The sequence below is a fragment of the Peromyscus leucopus genome, chromosome 8b, assembly GCF_004664715.2.
Source record: "Peromyscus leucopus breed LL Stock chromosome 8b, UCI_PerLeu_2.1, whole genome shotgun sequence".
NCBI classification, from domain to species: Eukaryota; Metazoa; Chordata; class Mammalia; order Rodentia; family Cricetidae; genus Peromyscus; species Peromyscus leucopus.
The window spans coordinates 88,574,306-88,597,443 of NC_051086.1; the positions used below are offsets into that span (position 1 = coordinate 88,574,306).

Sequence of the window (23,138 nt, forward strand, 5' to 3'; positions counted from 1 at the left end):
ACAATGACAAACATCCACTGAATGACCAAAGGCCATCTATCCTACCTCTTGGGAATGTGAGCATCATGTTCTCCGGACTGTTTCCTGTTGTCTGGGGGTGACAGCATCTCTAGGGGACCCTTAGAATGGGATGATGGTCCAGTCCTGGGAGAGCTGGTTGTGTTTGTCCAGTCTCTGTGTGATGGGAAAGTGCTGAGCTTATCTGAAGTCCTGGCTGGAGTAGTCTGTGAGGCTGGACCATCTCAGCTAGCAGCTTTGAAGTTGTTTTAGATACAGATTTTTGGGGGAAAGTGTAACTGAGGCATTCTGAGAAGCTGGATCATTTGGGCTACTTGTCTTTATTCATGTCTGGTCCTTATGTGTGGTGTGCACAAAAAAATTACTTGTTTTATGTTTGATCAGGTAAAAGACATCTGTCAACTTTATACGTCCATTTGGACTATATAACCAAACTGTTTTGAGGACTCTGTAGCCAACAAGATTATCATGTCTCATCCAGTCTCAGAGCTGTTCCCATGTAAAGAGATCAGCGTACATGTCACCTGTCCTGTAGTCTTTTCTGGCTTCCTCCCTCATGTTTGCAGCTAAGATCCTCAGGAGGTCTCCCTGGTCAAATTTGATCTTTATTAATTTTGAAGGAATCCATAGCTTTGTGTAAAGGAACATCTCCCACAACACAACACATTTCCCAACTTCCATTCTGGAGCTAAGACATCTCTAAAGCATATATGCTGGTTTAATTCAGCAGTCCCTTCCACAATCCAATGTCTCTCAGCAGCTCAAAATCAACAAAGCAGCATACAGGATCTAGGTGCCCTGTATACTTCCCATCCTTATGTGGCTTATTTTATATTACTTTTTTTTTTCTTTAAAGATTTTATTTTTTTAAACTATTTATTTAGTTTTATGACTGTCTATACCCATTCTTTTTTCTTTCTTTAGCACCTAAGAACATTTTTCAAGTACATTGTAACCTGTTCAAAGGTTTTCTTGACCTGGACCTGGCTTTTTTTTTTTTTTCTCTCTTTCTTTCTCAAGTCTGTAGTGTTCTCTGACAGCATGAGCCAAAGCTTAAACTGTCACACAGCAGCTACGCCCTCTGCCCAGTGGCTCTGCCCCCCTGGTTCCCTGAGAGTCTAGCCTCATGCTGGTGTGATATGGACAGGAGCCGCAGTTACTGCCCCAGCTCTGGGAAATTGTTGAGCCCACTTTATGGAGTCCCCAACTGTTGTGAGGGCTCTCAGAGAGGCCCAGGTGGCCACTGCAGCGGTGCTGACTGATGTGATTTCTGTGTGGTCATGCCCCATGTTGGGCACTAAATATAGTCCAGTTTTTCTTAATTATCTTTAACAGTTTACAATAACTTATTAGCTTTCATAGGACTAGGACTTGCTGGGGTAGGGCTTGTGAGCAGTGATTGGGGGAGCCTAGAGCCTAGCATTGCCCTTGACAGGTTAATAGGCACCACAGCCATGTGTTAAGGAAGGGCCACAGTTTCCTTTTGCCAGAGTTAAGGAGAATGACTCCCTTTTTAGCAAGTAGGAACTTTCTTCAAACCCCTGAGGGAATGGGGGCTTTTGTCTAAATGCCTGACCTTGGGAAAAAGACTTTATAGCTTTATCTCTGTTAAGTTTGAGCCTTAAAAACTAATTTCTGAATTGAAACTCCTTCAGTAGCAAAATAAACCTTTTAACTCACAGAGAGACTAGGAAATTTCCTGATCCTTTTGTAGTACACCACTTCAGAATATAACACTTTTTTATATGACTCAGTTTATCACAATAGCTTAAAGTTAAAAAAGTTAGCAAAGACAAGGAGGCTAGACAAAGACATGCTTAAGCATGAATAGACCTTAGGTAAGGAGAGACATTCTCTGAGCCAGTTCTCAACTTTCCCACTGCTTCAACCCTTCAATACAGTTCCCCATGTTGTGGTGACCCCCCAACCACAAAATCATTCCCATTGCTATTTCACGGCTGCATTTTTGTCACTGTTATGAATCTTATTGCAAACATCCAACAGGTGGTCCCAGGCTACTCCATAAAAAGGTCTTTCAACTCCCGGAGGGATCAGACTTAGAGGTTGAGAAGGTCCTTCAAGTTCTTTGCTGGACTGCTTAGGTCATTCATTGTATTGCTGCATCTTAAGATGGGAATGTCCCCATTTCTGGTCTTTAGTATTTGGCGCACATAGCTGTAGCCTTAATTTTTAATCTTTTATTTATTTTAAGTTCAAATATTAATAATATAAAACATTTTATAGACTTAAAATGTCCCATAGCCTTATAAATTTAAATATTTTAAAAGCTATTCCTTAAAAAAAAAATCCAGTTTTTATGTGTGTAAGTGGTTGGAGACATGGCTCAGTGGTTAAGAACACCGACTGTAAGACGAATTGCTAAATGGTCTTATTAATAAAAAACCCAGAGCCAGATATTGGGGTAAAAAACTGAGAGATCAGAAAAGCAGAAAGAAGCCAGCCAAGTTCTTACCACTTGGAAATCCTCAGCCAAAGAGACCTACTTCCTGTATACCCACACCTATATACCTTTCTGTTCTGCATCTCACTTCCTCTCTCCACCCAGCTACATCACTTCCTATCTGTCTACAGAACTCCAGACCTCTATGGTTAGTGCTGAGATTAAAAGCATGTGTCACCATGCCTGGCTCTGTTCTCCAGTGTGGTCTTGAACTCACAGAGATCCAAATGGATCTTTGCCTCCTGAATGCTAGGATTAAAGGCATGTGCTACCATTGCGTGACTTCTATGTTTAATATAGTGGCAGGCTTTTCCCTCTGATCCTCAGATAAGCTTTATTAGGATGCACAATATATTGGGGACACAATATATCACCACAACTGACTGTTCTTCCAGAGGACCCAGGTTCAATTCCCAGCACCCATATGGTGGCTCACAACTGTCTGTAACTACAGTTCCAGGGGACTGGATACCCTTACACAACCAAAAACACCACTGCACATAAAAATAGATAACTATTTTTTAATCCAGTTTTTTAACTTTCCTTAAAACTCTAAAAATCCCTCAACTGACCAGGTGGTGGTGGGGCATGCCTATAATCCCAGCTCTCATGAGGCAGAGACAGGCAGATCTCCATGAGTGCAAGGCCATCCTGGTCTACAAAGTGAGTTCCAGGACAGCCACAGCAGTTACACAGAGAAACTCTATCTCAAGAAACTAAAAAAAGGTGTTAAAAAAAAATTCTCAACTGTGTGTTCCCACAATATCGAAAATAAAGTCCCTTTTTAAATTTTTATTTTATTTATTTATTTGTTTGTTTGTTTATTTTTACCTCAGGAGGGAAAAAACAAGGCATAGCCACAAACTGCAGAAGGCAAAACCAAACTCCAATAGTGCAGTTCAAAGCTCAATATCTGGGATTCATTCACAATCCTTTTGGGTTTTTCCAGAGGCTTGGATCACCTCTTTGGCCTACCCTCTATGCATAGCCTGCCTTATACATCTCAGCCTGTTCCATTTCATTGTGGCTGGTGCTTCTGGTGACGCATGGTATCACATGGCACCAGCATTTCCAAAACTGCCAAGGTCCACTATTGCAACTGAGCTCTCTTTAGGAACCCTAGCCCTGCCACACATTTGCAAACCTCAGCATTTCCCCATGATTCCTTCATGTCTTTAAAACCATTATCACCTGGGTGACTCTTAAATTACAAAGTGTAGCTGCCAGGGAAAGGTACATTCTTGCATATAAAAGCATAGACGTGCAGCTTCAATACCTTATTAAACAAACGTTGTTTTTAAATTCTATCTTTCATAAACCTTGTTTTCAGGACAGTACAGGAATTATCATACAAAAATCAATCCTAATCCAAAATTTCTTGGAGACCTGTTGTTGTCTCCTTGGTAGGCTCACTCTCGTGGTCACCTTTAATGAAGATGGTGGTGAAATCACATGACATCTGTCCTCTCCAACCCTAGTGAAGATGACTGCCAGACACATGGCTGCCCAAAGATGGTGGCAATCCATATTTTGCTTATATCACAAAATGGAATCATGCCACATGGTTCCTTTAAAATTATCCATGCACAGATTTTTAACTATCAACTTCCAGTGTTACTAGTTTTAACTTTTCCCCCCCAGGATTTTACAGATTTTTAACCATATTCAACAAATAACTTACAGATCTCAAGGAACAGAATGTTCACATAAGCCAAGTCTAACTCTTTGTCTGTCCTGCTTCGCTGTCTCTCCCCTGTCACTGTGTCAGGGACTCAGACTGACACAGGACAGGGAGGAAACTTTCAAACATGCCCGGGTCTAGTGAAAGATGAGCCATGATCCAACTCTAGAGCCAGATTTCAAATGAAATAGAACAACACAAAACAATTGAAATGTTATCCACACTGTAAAGACATCCGAACTCCTACTAACCTGAATCCAGTGACCAGAGATATATTCTGAGCCCTGGCCATAAATGCAGCCATAGCAGTGGTGATGACTGGCTGCTCTCGGCAACAGGAACAGCAAAAATATCCAAATCATTTCTGTTTCAGCTTCATGCTTGAAACAAAACTTATGGATACACCAGAAAACACAGATAAAACTTTCCAACAAAAAAGGGAGACACAATTTTCATGGGAAACAGACAAAACTTTTCAACAAGACAAACAATGCAATAAAATTTACAGACCATAAGAAAACTCAGAGAGACAAAACTTCCCAACAAAACAAGCATTTACAACTTTCTCAAGAAATAGAAAAAACTTTCCAGCAAGACAAACAAAACTTTCTCCTGGAAATGAAACTTTCCAACCAGAACCAGATGGGTGCAAGATGTCTCAATATGCCCAGGAGAATATTGGGGTCTCATAGAAACCCCTCCATATCCCAGACAGGGATCCCACAAAACAGAACCAGATTATGACTCACCAGGAGGCCTCTATAGATGCTTGCTGCACTTCTCAGCATGAAACCTTGCAGCCTTGGAACATTTCAAGGCATATGCCTCCTGAAGTGGCCCTTCAGCCCCAGAGTTCCTGAGTGAAGTTCCAGCTTTAGAATTTGGGTGGGTGGTCTGAATCTCGATGGGGCCTCCAGAAAATGTTAATCCCACCAGCTGAGAATAAGATCGCTACCACAGTTTAAAGCCAAATTTGAAGCAAGCTTTAATGAAATATTGGCCAGGTGGATGGGCTCTGGCCAAGTCTAAGCTCAGGTGCCTGGGAAATGGCCTAGAATCAAATATGGCAAGGGCTTAAGAAGGAAAACCCACAATTCATTGCATTTCCCATCAGATCCAATCAGGGGCATGCATATATCCTAACATACTCCTGCCCACATGTGATCAAGCACATCCAGTGCAGATGGGTCAAACAAACTTGTTTAGGGGATTGAAAACATGTGACTTGTTATCTCCCATAAATAATAGCCTCTGGCATTTGGAACTATTTGTTCTTGGGCAAGGAGCTTGCAGATCAGAGGCATTTTTGTTTCATGGATCTCTATAGCATAGTAATTAAAACTTAAAATGTAACTTTGGCTCTCAAAGTAGAATGTCAGAATTTCATATTTTAACTATTTAATCATATTGTATAATTACTCTACCAAGCATAACTAACATAAAGAGATTAGAGAGAGAGCATGGCTAACCCATGGTGTGCACAGCTCTCGGGCCGGGGACCTGCAGACTCTGGGCATTGGGAAGGCATAGACAGGTGTGTTGTAGCGGGGTGCAGCCAAGTCAGCTCAGAGGCCGCTGCTTAAGAGCACGTCCACTGTGTTCTCAGGGGCCATCAGTGCACTCTAGAACGGGCCTTCAGGGGACACGAGGAGGAATTACACATGCATTAGCCCCACTGAAGAGCAGGGCTGGGCTCTTACTCACTGGACATGAACGAGTCGCCCTCTTGGGGGAAGTCAAATGCAGAAGTTTCTCTGGACTTCCCTGGGCAGCTTTTCTGCTGTTTCTGGTGCTCCCAGTATCAGACGCCGTAGTGGAATATCTTTTGCTTTAAAAGTTTGTTTAGAAACCAGAACATATTAATAAACACAAGCTGTTTTAAAAATCAGCCTTTTTCCCTCTGAACATGCTTCCTCACAATTATGTATCATTGAGAAATTGTCTTTTAATACCCATTTCTACCAATATGATATATCAACTTTGTGTTGTGCAGTTAAGCATTTAGGGCTGAATAGTTGTTACATAATATACAATTACATGTAGTTCTTTAATGTTTAAGTCATGACATTATAGTCTAAAAGCCAATTTAAAACTCTTCCCAAGGCTTAAGTAGGAATTTTCCTACTCAAGCTATATATATGCTTGTCTTGTGGATTGGAGGCATATGGCTACCGCTCCTTGATGTAGCATGAATCCTAACTGGTCTTAATATCGGGGTAAGTGCTTAAAGATCAGGGAAGCAGAGCAGCCATCCACTAGCAAGACTTCTACCAATTCCTCAGACCAAAAAGGAGCAAACTCCTGTCTGCACCCTGCCTTATCACTTCCTCTCTCCACCCAGCCATATCACTTTCTGTCTCTACCTCCCTAGTGCTGGGATTAAAGGTGTGTGCCACCACTGTCTGGCTCTGTTTCTCTTTTAGACTGGATCAGTCTTGTGTAGCCCAGGGTGGCCTTGAACTCACAGAGATCCATCTGCCTCTGTCCTCCAAGCGCTGGGATTAAAGGCTTGCACCACCATTGCCTGGCCTCTATGGTTAACTAGTTGCTTAGCTCCACACTCTGATCTTCAGGCAAGCTTTATTTGTTAGAGCTCAAACAAAGTATCATCATCACACCTGGATACGGCGGGTGCTCAGTAAACACACTTGCAACGTTACAGAGAAGTGTAAGTTAGAACTTACATTACAGGAAATAACCCCTGGAAACATTGTTTCTGAAAACCGCCATCCCCCCTTTTTTTCCCCACTGCCTCTTAACTTTCTTAGGGCAAGGAATCTTCCCACCTCTCTCACGGTAGCATGTTCTTAGATCAAACAAAACTCATCTTTGGTAACCACATGCTGCGCCAACTCCACGGAGGCCACCCATACTGTCACTTTGTCCTCTGTTAAATGAGGAGGAGGGAGGTGCAGGGACTGTGAAGAGGGATGAGGGGTCAAAGGTGAGGGAGAGTGTCGTTTAATATTTTCTTCTTAACTCAGGTGAGTAAGGAAATGTCTGACTCTTGATTTTCAAGTCTGTGCTTGTGTGTTCCTCCAGGGAAGCCCGCCTGGAGCTCCCTCTTGGTCAGATGCTGCTGTATTCCCTCATGTTGGGCTCTTTGTAACTAGAGACCTAAGCTTTTGGTGTTCCTGTGGTTCTTAAAGAATGCTCCTTTTCCTCCTAGTCGCCTTGTACTCGTTCGACAAAGCCAAGCAGTGCATCGGCACAATGACCATCGAGATCGACTTTCTGCAGAAAAAGAACATCGACTCCAACCCCTACGACACAGACAAGATGGCGGCAGAATTTATCCAGCAGTTCAACAACCAGGCCTTCTCCGTGGGGCAGCAGGTAGATACATTATAGGCATCCAAATGGGGAACTTTTCATAGGAAATTGAGGAGTGAGTTTCCTGAACCAATAGGAGTCTGTTCAGAAAAGCCTTCTCACAGCTTTAGGAGCCGGAAAGATGGCTCAGCAATTAAGAGCACTGGCTGTTCTTCTGCAGATCCGAGTTCAGTTCCCAGCACCCATTTCAGACAACTCACAGCTACACGTAACTCCAGCTCCAGTGCTACTGCTCCTTCTGGCATCCAAGGTCCCTGTGTGTGGCACACGTGCACATAGACATAAATTTAAAAAAAATCTTTTAAATTGTGTTAAGATGTCACAGAGAGTCACAACAGCTTTTCTTCCTGCAAATTTGGGAATACGGTAGAGATATGGTCTGATTTTTTTTTTCTTTTCTTTTCTTGCTGTGGGACCTGAGATTTGTTTGTGGGATATCTTCCTGTGCCACTGGTGCGTGTCTGTAGAAGAGCAGCACTTGGGCCTGAGGAGATTGCTCGGTCAGTAAAGTGCCTGCTAAGCAAGCCTGAAGAACTGAGCTTGACCTCTAGCATAGACCCAGGCAAAAAGCTGGAGTGATGGGATGAACCTACTTGTTTGTAATCCCACCCTGGGGAGGCAGGGGCAGAGCATCCCTGGAGGCCCCTGGCCGGCCAGCCTTGTCAGTGAGAGACCCTGACCAGGTAAGAAAGACAAGATGGAGAGCAATGAGGAACAATACTTGAAGTTGACCTCTGGCCTCCACACGCACATGCATGCACACCTGCACACACGTCGACATGCACACATATAGTATGTCTTAACTTTTGGTAGGAGGTGGACTTCTCGGGATTTCTAAGACAGCTATGTGCATCTATTACCAAGTTCATTATAGAGACCCTGAAGCTTACTTAGCCTCTCGCTGGGAACATCCACCAGTGTTGCCTCTTTTTATGCTTCCGTTAATATCAGCTGATTAATCTAGGAGAAACATTCTTTTAACCACAAAGTGTGCTCAGTTGTTAGAGTGCGGCACAGCATGCATGAAGCCCTGGGCTCTGTCACTAGCCCTAGCACCACTTAAAGCCAGGCGTGATGGTGTATGTCTGTAATCCCAGCTCTTGGGCAGTAGAGGCAGGAGGATCAGGAGTTCAAGGTCATCCTCAGTTACACAGTGAGTTTGAGGCCAGCCAGGGTTCCATGAGATCCTGTCTAAAACAATAAAAAAAAGAAAGTGTGAATTCATACATTCTTTATACAGGTAAATAAATAATTGCAGCTCTTTTGCCCTTACTGTTATATTTGTCTTATTTGTAATTTTGTGTTTTGAAAACAGGGCTCTTCCTATGTAGCCCAGGCTGACCCTCAACTCAAGCCAACAGCTTCAACCACCCAAGTGCTGAGCTAACCGGCCTGAGCCACCACACCTGCCTTTGTGTCTTTCTCCGTTATTCTGCACTCCTTTCTCATATCACAGCTCCATAGCAACAATCTCAGGTGTTGTTGGGAGACCTGTGTGGGCAAGTCCTTCTCAGAGGAGTTTCAAAGTCAAAGCGGCTTTTATAATGGACTCTGTTGTTTGCCATCTTTCTGCCCCTCTGTTGTGTGAGTTTGGTGCGGTTCTGCAGCGAAGACTTAGTATGTGTTAGCACAGCAGCCTGACTGCCAAAGCAGACGGAATCACCCGGCTGTCTCCAGTAAGCCGGACAGGAAAGAGATCTGCAAAAATGGGGCAGCACCACTTTTTGCCCTTGCAGTTTTTTGTTTTAGAAAGTGATTTTATTTTAAATGGATACACTATTTTGTTTTGTTTTTGGGTTTTTTGAGACAGGGTTTCTCTGCGTAGTTTTGGTGCCTGTCCTGGATCTCACTCTGTAGCCCAGGCTGGCCTCAAACTCACAGAGATCCGCCTGGCTCTGCCTCCAGAGTGCTGGGACTAAAGGTGTGCGCCACCACCGTCCGGCTGATACATTAATTTTTTTCTTCTAATCTCTAGTATGGTAAATCTCAGTAGACACATTCCATATAAACATAAACTCTTTGGGTCCTCAAAAGTAAATAGTGGGATCCTGGGAGCAAAGTCTCGGGGTTGCTGGCTGCCAGCACTGCCATGGCTACCGATATACCTAGACTGCCCTGAGGTCTCTGTCTTGGGAGATAGCCGAGGAGGGAGAGCAGAAAAAGGCAAGAGGTGAATGAGTGTTGTTACTTTTATTTCACTTTTTCCCTGATAAATATGGAAGGATAGCAGTCCAGAGTATTCATATATTATAGTATCAGACTTTTGCAGGCAGAACCTGAGTTACAGGAACAAAATACAATGTTTTTTAATGAAAGCATTATAATTAGCTGGGCATAGTGTCACACACCTTTAACCCCAGCACTCAGAAGGCAGAAGCAAGAAGATCTCTTAGTTCAAGGCCAGCCAGAGCTACATAGTGAGACCTGGTCTCAAAAAAAAAAAAAAAAAAAAGGCAAATGAACAAAAATCAAACAAACAAAAAACCCCTAAAAGAAGAAAACATTGGAATTAGAATGAACCTTAGATTTACTTGTCTCACTTCCAAACGAGAAGTTTTAGGTCCAGAGAAGGTTAATCTTGTGCCCACGGATGCACAGCTGGGGACATAAAGATGAGTGGAACAAGTATTTTAGGCATGGCAGGTCCATGGGGCACAGAGTACACATAGTTCCTGCTGCTGCCGAACTTTCTAGTTAAGACAGACGGAAGAAACCGCCGCTGTGCTCAAGCCACCGCTGTTTGGGTTAGCTGCTCTAGAACACTCTTGGACTCCACCTAACTGTCTAGATGTTGACTACTGTCCACTGTCAGGGTTTTTTTGTTTGTTTTGTTTTGTTTTGGGCTGTGCTATCTTCCTAGGTATTTTGAGTATATTTGTATTCAGGTTATGAATTTTAACCTTTGATTTTAGCTTTGGTATCTTAAGATACCAACTTAAGAAATTCTCTGATGTTTATAATAATTTAAAATCCAATAACATGTAGATGTCAATAACACTATGAAAGAAAATACTTGAGAAAACCGAGGAAAAAAACCCTTCTGACCCCAACCAAGTCCCCGTTCTTTGCAGTAGTGGTGACAGAGTCACCTCAGCACATAGAAGGCACTCTGCAGGTACTTGGTAATGAATGATTGAGCTTTCAAAGCTGCCCACACTTGTGGCAGGTGTTTTGTATTATTTATAGGAAGGGCTGACTTAGAATTACAGACCCGAGCTTGACCTGGCACTATCATTTACTGGGCCTCAGCTCTGGTGCTCAACCTCTTTCTAGATCAATGCTTGCTTGTTTTTTTTTTTTTTTTTTTTTGTTGTTTGGAGACAGGGTTTCTCTATGTAAGCCTGGGCTTTCCTGGATCTCGCTCTGTAGAACCAGGCTCTTGAACTCACAGAGATCCGCCTGCCTCTGCCTCCCAAGCGCTGGGATTAAAGGCGTGCACCACTACCACCCAGCTCCTCATAAACAGTGTTAAAGCTACATTTTATGCATGTGAGTGTTTTGTTACACGTGGGTCCCTGTACCGCGTGGGCCTGGCACCGTGGAGGTCAGCAGAGAACACCAGAGCTCAGCTTTCTTACCAGCGGTTTCCCGAAGGTGTTTGAGTGTTGATTGTGTCACCTCCCGTTGTACGAATGCACATGGCTTCCTTTTCCTGTCCTTTGGGTCTGTGAGTGGTGTGACTGAGGAGCAGAAACTGAGAGGAGGATTCAAAAGAAAACTGGGTTTCACCTTTGGAGTTTCGGTGATGTGACAAGAAGCCCGTGGTGGCGTGAGGTAACTTTCCTGCCATTACGTCTTCTCTCCACAGCTTGTCTTTAGCTTCAACGATAAGCTCTTTGGATTACTGGTGAAGGACATTGAAGCCATGGACCCTAGCATCCTGAAGGGAGAGCCTGCGTCAGGTAAACGGCAGAAGGTAAGCTTTATTCTAGTCTCTTCCTGGGGAATCTTCCTGATGTGACTTGCGCAGGCTGCTACGTTTCTGGCTATTCTCCTGGTGCAGAAGTTCTTCATATTGTACATTCTTCCCTCTGAGCTACTAGCTCAGTGGCTCTCAACCTTCCTGATGCTGCCCCCTCTGATACAGTTCCTCATGTTGTGGTGACCCCAAACTATAACATTATTTCATTGCTACTTCCTAACTGAAATTTCGCTACTGTTAGGAATGGTAAGTATCTGCTATGGGACCCCCCAGGTTGAGAACCACTGGACTAAGGCCTCACTTTTGGCTCTAGTGATCATTGCTACTGAAATAGAAATTAAAACATGCCTAACTGCAGAGCCACTTGGGATCAGATGGGTACGCTCTTTATAGGTACTTAGTCTATTATCACACAAGGTCAGCTGCTTGGTCTCTACACAGCTCACAACTGGCCGGCTATCACCGAGGGGATGCACAAAAATCAAATTCAATAGATTAAAATGGAATATCGATTTGTGTCTTGGCCTAGACGCTTGCCTTCAGCGTTGGATAGCCGCTGGAGTCGGACAGGGAGTGGTAAGGCCGCAATGTGCAATGGAATCACTTTCCGGGAGCGTTCTCACTTCGGCCACAACCTTCAACCTGCGCCCAGGTTCGGACATTTCCTCTCTTTGAACCTCTGTCTTTCTCCAGCCTCTGATTGGGATCCTTAGTTTATTTGTACTCTAGTCATTCTAATTTTGAATTTACGGAACTCTATGAGATGTACACAACAGAAACGCGAGTAGAGGAGATACAGTGATATCCACACTAGACTCATGCAGCAGAGAGTACGCATCTTCTTCTGCCCGTATTTATCCTAGCATTTGAAGTGTCTGTTGCCCACATCATTATCGTCTTTCTCTGCAGATTGAAGTAGGACTGGTTGTTGGAAACAGTCAAGTTGCATTTGAAAAAGCAGAAAATTCATCGCTCAACCTTATTGGTAAGATTTACAGTTTTAGAAAACTACACATGAAGCTGAGATGTCTCTGATGTTACATATGACTGGTGGGCAAGAAGAGGGACCCCTCCCTGGAGCTTATCCCCGAATCCGGGCATTTGTGCTGTCAGATGTGCTGACCGAGACTGTGAGGGGTACATCGTTACGGCACTTTTGGATTTCTTTTTCTAGCCGTGTCAAAATGATTAAAAAGAACGATGACATTTCTTAGTTTTGAGATTCTGAGATAATTTTAGGCTCACAAAATTTGTAGAAGAAGCTCAGAGGATCCCTGCGGTCTTTCCCACTTTCCCCTGGTGTGAACGTCATACCAAAGTTTCCAAAGCTGGCAAGGCACATGGATTGGTTGCTGTGCCCAAGTGTAAATTTCCCTCGGTCTCACCAAGTTTTCCATTACGGCTTTTCTCTGTCCAGGGTCTTATTCAGCGGATCCACACTACAAGAGTGTTCTGTGTGGGGTTGGGGACTTAGCTCAGTGGTAAAGTGCTTGCCTAGCAAGCAGAAGGCCACTGGGTTCGGTCCTCAGCTCCCAAAAAAAAAAAAAAAAAAGAGTTGTTCTCTGTGAGTCGAGTCTCCATCTCTGACACCTCCTCCGAAATTCATTATCGTTTGTGACCTTCAGCGCTGGTCAAGCCCTCAGCTAACTGCTGTATAAATGAAATACCATCGCCGTTTCAAGTGATCGAGTGATGAGGGTGCAGATTTGGTCTCTTTATTAGGCTTACTTGATAGGCTAAAGTGATGCAGTTTAATCTCCAAGACAGCAACTCATTTAAAAGATGATGTGCTAACTGAATTTATGGTTGACATAATAGTTCAAGTCTGTCCCAAGAGAACAGAGAAGTGTTTCATTGGGTGCAACAGTCGTGTCCAAAGTTACTTGTTTAAATGTGGGTTTGTTTTTTTTAATCAGTAATTTACTCCAGGCTCTGTTGCTGTTCTTTACCTTTTAGCAAACGCCTTTCTTTGTCTTAATGTTATTAGTTCGTGTGTGGTCTGTACAGTGAGGTACAGTGGACGTGAGGCCAGAGGATGGCATCAGATCCCCTTGAACTGGAGTTACAGTGTTATGAGCCTTCGCATGAGGCTGGAACCGAACCCAGGTCCTCTGCAAGAGCAGTAAATGGTCTTAACAGCTGAGCCGTCTCTCCAGCCCAGACAATGCCTTGAACTTGTAACTGCTCCTACTGCTCTGGCATCTAGATCGAGGCATATGCCACCATGCCTAAAACACAGCCCACATTCTACATTTGATTTTATTTTTATATTATTGTTAATAATGTACCTTAATGTAGTTACTGTGTGGCTATATGTGTTTGGCAACGTGTGACATGGAACATGTGTGGAGGATAGAGGAAACGTTCCTTCACTGTTGTGAAGATGGGGATCAAACTCAGGTTTGTCCGGCACAAGTGCCTTAATTCACCAGCCAAGTACGCCCTAATTTGCTTTTTTTTTTGTTTTGTTTAACATTTTTCAAGGATTTTAAATATATCTCTAAAATATGATTTAACACCCACATATATCCCAATTTTATGAAGGATGTCATTGTAATTTTTTATAATGACAGAAGATCTATGGACAGATGGAACTGGGATATATAGATGCGATTTTATAAACCTTTGGCTGGTGTAATAACTCATTTGTCTGATCAGTTAATTGTTTAAGCATGTTATGAGACCGTCCCAGGGCAGAATTGTCTTGACCCTTGTAAATATAGTCTGGATCTTTTATGTATGTTCATGGCATATATCTACACCAGAAGGACATTAAAGACTCTGAAATTTTTTATGTATGATATTTTCTATGCATGTAGACTTTGCATATATGTGGCCACTATAATGCATGTTGAGTGATAGAGTGAAAATCTTTAGCTTCACATTGTAGTTCATGCTGAGACAACTACAGTTGTCGGCACAAGTTAGGTGTATTCACTCATGCCACTCAGTAATTAATTTCTTTTTTTGTTTAGATGTATAAGCATTTTTTGATCTTCTAATGATGATGTTAAACTCTTAGGTGAGTGAGAAGGAGATGAAACTCTGAATATTATTAAGATCTTCAGAATTGTATTTTTATTTGTGTATCTGTTATAAGATCTTAATCCAATTCTAACTTCATAAGAGATGTTTTTTCAAGTACTTATGAGAGGTAGTTTCAAAGTGTGCTAAGCTCATCTTGTTACTGTGATCTCCAGACATAGCGATGAAATGAGTATCCCCTAATGATACTTACAGTGCAAACTCCTACCAATTAAATCTAGCATTCTTGAGTGTGACTCTTCACATGAGTCTAGTTTTTTTCGTGTAGAGCTGTGCAGCATTGTTACTTGTCTAGCATAGTGTTGACTGTTGTGAGATGTGTGCACTTTGACATCAACTAACAATTTTGTTTTATGAGTTTTTAGAGCTCTGATTAACTAGTATAGATTCTAGGTTAGGAGTAATTAGTTATCCACACAACTACGCGTTTAGCTCTACTACCTGGGCAGATTACATATCTCATATATACGCACAGGAGCTGTGAGCGAGTGCTCGTCATGAGCGGACGTTTCTGGAGCTGGTGGAATTTACAAATCTAACTGAATGATGGTTGTTTCCTCATGTCACTAAGTTAATTGTGAAAAAATTAATGAAACGGATCCGTGACTGATTACAAATACTAGGCATCAGCATGTTAGATGTGTTGCGGAAGTTTGTTACTGACCATGAATGGAGAGCAGATGAAAGTAGTGTAAGCTCGGTCTACTTTTTCGCTTAGGCAAAATCCACCAAGTGTGTGCTGTCCCCTTTACAGAACACCTGTGTGTCAGCTCACTTTGGAGGTCCGGGGGGCACCTGTCCGTTTTACACTCAGCCTCAGCGTTTTCTTCACAATTTGTGTGTGTCTGACCCAGGCAAAGCTAAAACCAAGGAGAACCGCCAGTCCATCATCAATCCCGACTGGAACTTTGAGAAAATGGGGATCGGCGGTCTGGACAAGGAGTTTTCAGATATCTTCCGACGCGCATTTGCCTCTCGGGTGTTCCCTCCGGAGATCGTGGAGCAGATGGGTGAGTTTCTGGGGCTACTGAGGAGGCACGCAGCTGACGAGAAGTTCTTCTCAATAGTTCTGAAATGATTTTTGAGATCCACCCAAGTATTTTTAATTTTTACTTACTAAAAAAATACCTTAGGTTTCATGAAAAACTCTCAAAATATTTACTCTTATGGGGGAAATAATAGAAGTAATACTTACAGTTGCTCCATTTTATTTGTTTAGTTTACAGTGTTTTTCTGTGGGCAGTTTTAGAAATGGGACCTCATTCTGAAGACCTACTGTGGGTCGGGCTTACCTGTCAAACTGTCACTATCCATCCGTGCGGACACTGCGCGGCTGCTGGCTGCTGCTTGGCGGCATAATGCCTTATGGGCCCCATCAGCACGTCCTCGAGTCTAGTAAATGGATACTTGGCAAGGTTTTTAATTAGATAAGTCCGATCCCCAAAGACAAATGCAGGAGACACATGGGAGTTTGCATACTGCCTGTGAAGAAGTGCTCGCTGTCTTCATTTGTCACTTTTCTCCTGAAGGTTTATTTAATTTATCTGTGTGAAGTGATTCTCTTTGCCCGGTGGAAATACTGTCAGGACGGTTTTCATATCCGTATCACTCGCTGGATTGGAATGTGAACAGCAGAGTATCTGAGAAAGGAATTTATAATGCAGACCGAGAGTGAAAACAGGATCAGATCCAAAAAGCTGGAGGAAGACCAGCGTCCTGCTCCCTCCCCCTTGTTCTTTCCCCTGAAATTGCTACCAGGAGATAATAGCATATTCATCATGGTGGATGAGAGCTGCTTTCCAGACACTGAGCGCTGGGCTGCTTCAGCCGGCTGGGTCGGCCGCTTTTCTGCCTGTTGCTCGCCCTAGTAAATTACAAGCATAACACACACCTGTTCGCTGGGTAAAGGTCGAGTTTAGAATTGGATTAAGTCAAAATGACAGAGACCCTCATCACCTGAGTTTTATGCACCTTGAAACGGCAGTGACATACTCCTTATCTGAAAAACACAAAGGCCAAGTCCATTAAAAAAAAAAACCCACTAACCTCGAAAGTTGGAAGAAATGTGGCCGGTCACTGTCCCTTAATTTTAAGAACCAATAAATACTTAAGGTGTTTTGATCAAGACATGGATCTATTATTTAAATATATTTTTGGTAAAAATGGATAGTTCTAAATGTTACAAGTTATTCTTGTGGACTATTTTGACTGGTTTCATGACCGAGGCCTGGGAGAGGATAAGGATGCTGTGTGTCTTTGACCGTTTGTGGGGTCCAGCCAACAAGCAGGAAAACAGCTGCTCCTGAAGGGCGCTGTACCGTGAGTGTGCTACTGTAAGTGTCTCCCCAGGATCGAGGAGCCCGTTGTTCAGGCACTGGCGTCCTGTGTGTCCCCTGCTCACGGGCCTCTGACTGAGGATGCAGAGTTAGTGCATCAAGAGCAAAGGCGTCAGTGGGTTTGTGACTCGGCCACCTCTCAGTTGACGGTTTCCCTGGAATCTGACCTGTGGCTGATGGGTTTTAGATGAAATGGACTGGAGGCAGTGTTGTACTTGCCGACCGAGGACTGGGATTTGAATTTTGAGTGCCTCTCCCCAGAGCCCTTTTTATGGCTTTGTTTTCTTACTACACTTCGCTATTTTAAAACAGAAAAAAAAAAATAAGTTTTATCCTTTTAAAAGTATCCGACCATGACTTTCTTCCATCAAGAGGCACGTATTATCAGTTTAATTTAAATGACAGCCTGCTGTAAAGCTGCCTTGGCTTTTGAGCTGATTTAAAAATAAATCAACAACAAACAAACAAAAAAACAAAAATTGCTGTTTTCTTTATTTTAAAGGAAGTGCCTGAGCATTTTTTTTTTTTTTAAAGGAAGCTCTGCTGCTCAGGGTTTATGTCGAGAAATAGTTATCTTCTAGGTAGATTTCTTTGCTTTAAATTTTGGGGTAATTAATAAAGTATTTCATTGCCCTCCATGAAGAATTTGGTCCCACAGCTACCAGTTGGCTTGGTAAAAAGTGAAAAGTGCTGCATAGGAATCATGTATACACTTGATCTTTGACAAAAGGCTAAAACAGTCAAACCAAATATAAATAAAATTCTACATGTTCCTTTATAGATAGTCTGTGTTCCTCAATCTGCTAGGTAGAAATAAAATTGGCTGATTTTTTTCTCACTCTTGATCACTAAGTAGATTTAATTATATACTTCTTGGTTTTAATAATTAGTGTATGATTAGTTAAATCAATTAAAATGAGAAAAATATTTAGAAAATAATTATGTAGATTATTAGACATTTGTAAGCAGAAAACTTTATTTTGGCTTTAATACATTGTCTTTCCTGTAAAATCTAGAGTTAGACTTCCTTTGAAATAAGAATGTTAATTGGATTTTTTTGCATATGTACATACATGTACATTAATAATTCTAATTTAAAAAGTGAGATGTCATTAATTTTCTTTTCTTTGGCCATCATATTTATGAGACTGATGTCATGTCTCTAGGTAAATTATGTCTTTCATTTGGTTGTAAAATTTCATATTTCTTTTTAAAAACTGGAAATAGAGACTGGAAACGTACAGACTATTGTGATGGGATTTGAGATGACTGAAGGGTTTAACTGAGACACAGTTGTGAGGTAAAAGTAGAGAGCGGATGAGCAGCAAAAGTGGAAACGACCACGGTTGAGTCTGGTGTAGCATCTCTGTCTTCAGGTACTTTCCCATACATGGTATATCCCTCCCTGCTTTTTAAAACGTTTGTTAGAGAATTAAAACTAGGGAAATCCTTAAAGAGGAAACCAGCCACATAAAATTCTAGAGACTGGGGGATTGAGAGCTAAGTGTGGGGATAGAAAAGGCCTCATTTGTGGCGAATGTCAGCTGAGATTCTGTTACTGTGTCTAATCAGCCTATTTCCCACCCCCATTCCCTTTTTGTCTTGTCTGTAGCAGTTCGGCTAACTCAGACACAAGCTGGGTAGGCCGTTATTGGAAATGGTGAAAGGTAAACCTCGATTTGACACCCGGTGAACACCAAATAGTTGGGTTGTCTCCCAGCCCCTCGATGACGCTTAATCGACAGCTCCCTTTAGTCCTCCCTCCACGGGATAACGGTGCCACCGTTTGTGTCCTAGCAGAGTCGTGTGAGCATCAGAAGCTAGCCCCGGAAGGTTAGGCGAGGAGGCTCAGTGGTTGATGGCTGGCGGCCTTGAGCGTTCTCAGGTGTCCTGTCCAGACCCTTACCGCACTCACTCCTTGCAGTTTCGTGGAGAATACTCAGGATGAGTAAGTGACGAATCACGCCACTTCTCACGGTAGCTCTTATGTTGGCAAAGGGTGTTTCTACAAAGAAACTTCGTTTTTCAGCATCCCTGGCAATAACCTCGTAACTGTAAATGTTAGAGCCAAAGAACAAATCCTTCTTAAGAACACTGGAATAAAGGCTGACAGACTACTCAGCGGCTGGACATCGTCTTGGGAGTAGGACCACATCTCCCCATGGGCAGGTGCTGTGTCTGGAGAGCTGGGGAGAGGTTGGAGGGACCCAGGCTTACAGATTCACTGCCTTTCAGGGACAGGTGGACTCTGGGTGTCCAGGCCACCAAGGCGAAAGCCCCTTCCTCAGGACTTGTGACCACTCTTTGCAACTGACGCTGAGTTCTTTTTGTCCCCCTTCCCCTGCCCCTCCTGACTAAGCCCATTCCAACCGTCGTGGTCAATATTTCTTTTGAAATTAAAGAGGAAAGCAGCTCTTGTGTGCTCTAAGCAAGACTGAGCTCCTCGGAAGGAGAGAGGATACGGAGCCTTCAATCACACCCAGACATCTTTCGCGCACTACGACCAGCACAAATAAAACGGGAGGAAAGGGCACGGGGTTCTGTGCAGGCCATCTTTGGGAGAAAGGGAGTTCTTGCTAAGATTAACAGAAACACTGACACCCTGAAAATGCATTTTCACACCCCCACTCACGAGGAGAGCTTGCAATTTAAATGGGGGTTAAGACATCTCAGCGAACTCGGGGCTCTGGTAAACAGAGCCTTGAGGCTAAAGAGCTTATCTGAATTTTGAAAAAAAAAAGGGGGGGGGGATGGAGGTTTCTGACATTCATCTTTTTTCCTTGTATTAGTCATAACTTGCTTTTCAGCTATATTTTAGGTTTCGAATGCCAACCTGACATCTGTTCAAGTCTGCCTGTAATTTATTAGCAAAGGAAGAGAAAGCAGTTGCTCGCCATTGGGAGATGCAAACTCCTCTTCCTGCCTTTGCACTGGATATGAGGAATGCAATGACTTACTAATTCTCACTTCAGGTCAGAGGCATTAGAAAGGTTTATTTTGTTTTGTTTTGTTTGTTTCTAATGAAAATCGTTTATGATTTTGTAACTTCCAAAGTCTCTACAGCGGGATTTAAGTGGCAAAGGCTATACGCTTAAAACAAAACAAAATAAAACACCTATAGGTAAGGTAGCCTTTTGCATGTAGAAATCCCTTTTACCTCGGGCTGATTCCCCATTGTTTGCCTCCCCTCCCCCCTCCTTCCCTGCTCTTCCTTCCCTTTCATTTATAGTCCAGGTTTGCCTGGAAATTACTGTGTAGCCCTGGCTGGTCTCACTTTTGACCCGCCTGCCTCAGCCTCCTGAGTACTGGAATTAGAGACACATACCATAGCACCTGATTTTTAACTTTTAAGTTACATTTATATTTGAATAGGAATAATGTAGTTGTATCTATATCTCAAGGTCAGACTATATTTAAATTCATCTGGCATTTTAAAGTTTATAAACAGACTTTTGAAACTAAATCTTCTGGCAAAACAGTACAATTGGTAGAGCACACAGTGGGTCAGATTTCCTGGTAACAGTGGGTGCCTTATAGGCCAACAACTGGATCTTTACAAAGTTGAACTCTGATCTCTGGGGGATGTAGCTCAGTGGTAGAGGCCTAGGCCAGCATACATCAGGTGCTAGGTTCAATCCCCAATAGCAGCGAACAGCCAAACAAGCCAGCAAACAAACAAACAAACAAACAAACAAAGAACCAAAGTTGAAGTCCACAATATTGACCTGAATGTCCACCAGTAAGGCAAATGCTAGCTGAGCTATGATGCACAGCCTGCAAACTACAGGCGAACCCGTGTGAACGCGGTTTGCTCCAGATGCACAGACATGCTTATGTTATTAAAAAGATGTCAAACAAACAAATGCCATATAGAGGTCCCTAAGGACACGGTGAATAGGAAGAAAATGTTTACCTCTAGGAGAAGGGGAGAGGACCAAACGGAGATCATGTTTCTTCTCTAGTTCCCTTTGAGTGTTTTATTGGGAGTTTGTATCTCTAATGTACAGTTTGAAAAATAAGAAAGCAGATACTAGTGCAGGCTGTCTCAGGATGGCCTCAGCACTGAGCACAAGTCTGTCCTTGGCTTTCACAAAGCGCATCGAGTTCTAGGCTGGATTCCCAGGACCCTGGTGGCAGCGTGACAGAGGGCGGACAGAGACACCTGTCCTGCTCTACTGAAGGAGGAAAGGTTTCTTGATAGGTAATAACTTCCTGTCAACTGCTTCCTCCCAGTAATTCCCACGTAATGATGAGTGTCAAGTCCTTTGTCCTCCCTCTAAAGGGGTGAGCACTTATGTCGAGGCCTTTAGGTGGGCGGCTGAAGAAGCATGTGAGGAGAGAGCAGAATTTCTGACACCTGAAGAACTATGCCCAAATTTATCTTCACTATTCAAAGACTCTTTAATACTGAAGACTCAACTCTCTGTGACTCCCATGTAAAACCGCGCCTGCCCCTTCTGTCTTACACACCTTAGATTGTTGATGGCGATGATAACTAGTACTTGTGAAGTGGGAGACACTGTTCTACATACTTGGCTTGTACTTTGTATATTAACATATTCAATTCTCACAACAACCTTATGTGGCATGTACTGTATTGTTCTCATTTTATGGAGAAGGAAACTGAGGCTCAGAGAAGTAGTTAATCCAAGACCCATAGTAAATGGTAAGGGCAGATTTGAACCCAGCATGGCCTCAAACTTTATGCCACTGACCCCTATACTCTTCTCTCATGAAAGCCCACCATGTGAGATCATTGCAGTGGGTCTTCTTGAACCCAGTTTGGAGCAACCTTGGAGGTGATCTTTGCATTGGCCACAGCTATTTCAGCCATGGTATCATTAATCTGTTGGGCCAGATAATCATTCAGTGCAGAAGCTAGCTGACCTATACACTGTAAATTACTCTTTCTAGTAATTTGATATGTTCAGATTGTCATGAACTGGACACATAAATAAAGAGCAGGCAGTGGGACTGTAATGCTTTGTATGTAATGCCACCTTTTAAGGTGTGTTTTTAGCACCAGTTGTCACATAATGCAGGAAGTGATTACTATGCTGTGTCAGAGACATTGTCTTTAGTAAGCTGCCAACCTAGACACAAAACATAATCAACATCAAATGACCACTTAAATTTAAACAATAGAACCTACTAGATGATGTCAAAGCCAGGGTGTGATTAAGCACCAACCAAGTAGTATAGACAGAGGAATTCATCCAGGAACTTAAGGAAATTCATGAAAGACTTGGTGGAGGAACGAGAACTTACATGCCAGTGACATTGGATAGCAGGAGGCAAAGGACGGCTGTCCATGTAGAGAAACATCTAAGGAAGGTAGAGAATTCGAAGCTCAGAGCAGTGTATCAGTCCTGGTGTTGGGAAACAATATAAGATTTGAAAGTCAAGGTGTCAAGTTGTCAAGATTGTGAATCAGCCGGGCGGTGGTGGCGCACGCCTTTAATCCCAGCACTCGGGAGGCAGAGCCAGGTGGATCTCTGTGAGTTCGAGGCCAGCCTGGGCTACCAAGTGAGCTCCAGGAAAGGCGCACAGCTACGCAGGGAAACCCTGTCTCGAAAAACAAAAAAAAAAAAAAAAAAAAAAAAAGATTGTGAATCAGTGAAACTTTTTCTGTCCCTGACATAACCTTCCAGACAGACTGGCCTTTTTTCTTCCTTCCTTCCTTCCTTCCTTCCTTCCTTCCTTCCTTCCTTCCTTCCTTCCTTCCTTCCTTCCTTCCTTTCATTTTTCAAGACAGCGTTTCTGTGTTTAAACCTTGCTGTCCTCAAACTCACGCTGTAGACCAGGCTGACCTTGAACTCAGAGATCCGCCTGCTTCTGCCTCCTGAGTGCTGGGATTAAAGGCGTGTGCCGCCGCCGCCGCCACCACCAGCCCGGCTGTCATTCTTAATGTACTGTAATTGTTTGCATCATACTCCTAAGGCAAGGTTTCCTGATCTTTGCCTGGTGCATACTTCAGGGTGTGTTATTCTTTGCTATAAGGAACTCACCCTGTACATCACACATCATCAGAGGGTTAGCAGCATCTATCCTCCTTAGGAGATTCTTCCCTTGCTATCCACCCAGTGTTAGTTAAATAATGTCTCACCTGGCTGGCAGAATCAGCCTGCATATGCTGAAAGACTTTGAAGGAAATAGCCATACTGTCATCTGTCCATGAACTGTCAGCATCGAGTTATTGGGAATGTAGTCCACCAGCCATTGTCAGACCTGGAACCACTATTACCAGTCTGTGATAAGATAAATATTGAGAGACTGAGAGTAAGCAATTGGCAATTTGACTATGATGTTTTAAATTGTATTTTATAAAAATATTGTAATAGA

At 42.9% G+C, this 23,138-nt stretch overlaps 1 protein-coding gene across 2 annotated transcripts in view; it reads left to right on the top strand.

Annotated features, from left to right (window-relative positions):
* The window catches only part of Nsf (N-ethylmaleimide sensitive factor, vesicle fusing ATPase), a 145,288-nt gene that overhangs the window by 41,669 nt on the left and 80,481 nt on the right, over window positions 1-23,138 (top strand). For both annotated transcript variants that reach the window (XM_028882667.2, XM_028882668.2), the window contains exons 5-8: window positions 7,330-7,496; window positions 11,302-11,409; window positions 12,325-12,400; window positions 15,315-15,470. In XM_028882667.2, the coding sequence (XP_028738500.1) occupies window positions 7,330-7,496; window positions 11,302-11,409; window positions 12,325-12,400; window positions 15,315-15,470 (507 nt within the window). The remainder of the gene's footprint in view (window positions 1-7,329; window positions 7,497-11,301; window positions 11,410-12,324; window positions 12,401-15,314; window positions 15,471-23,138) is intronic.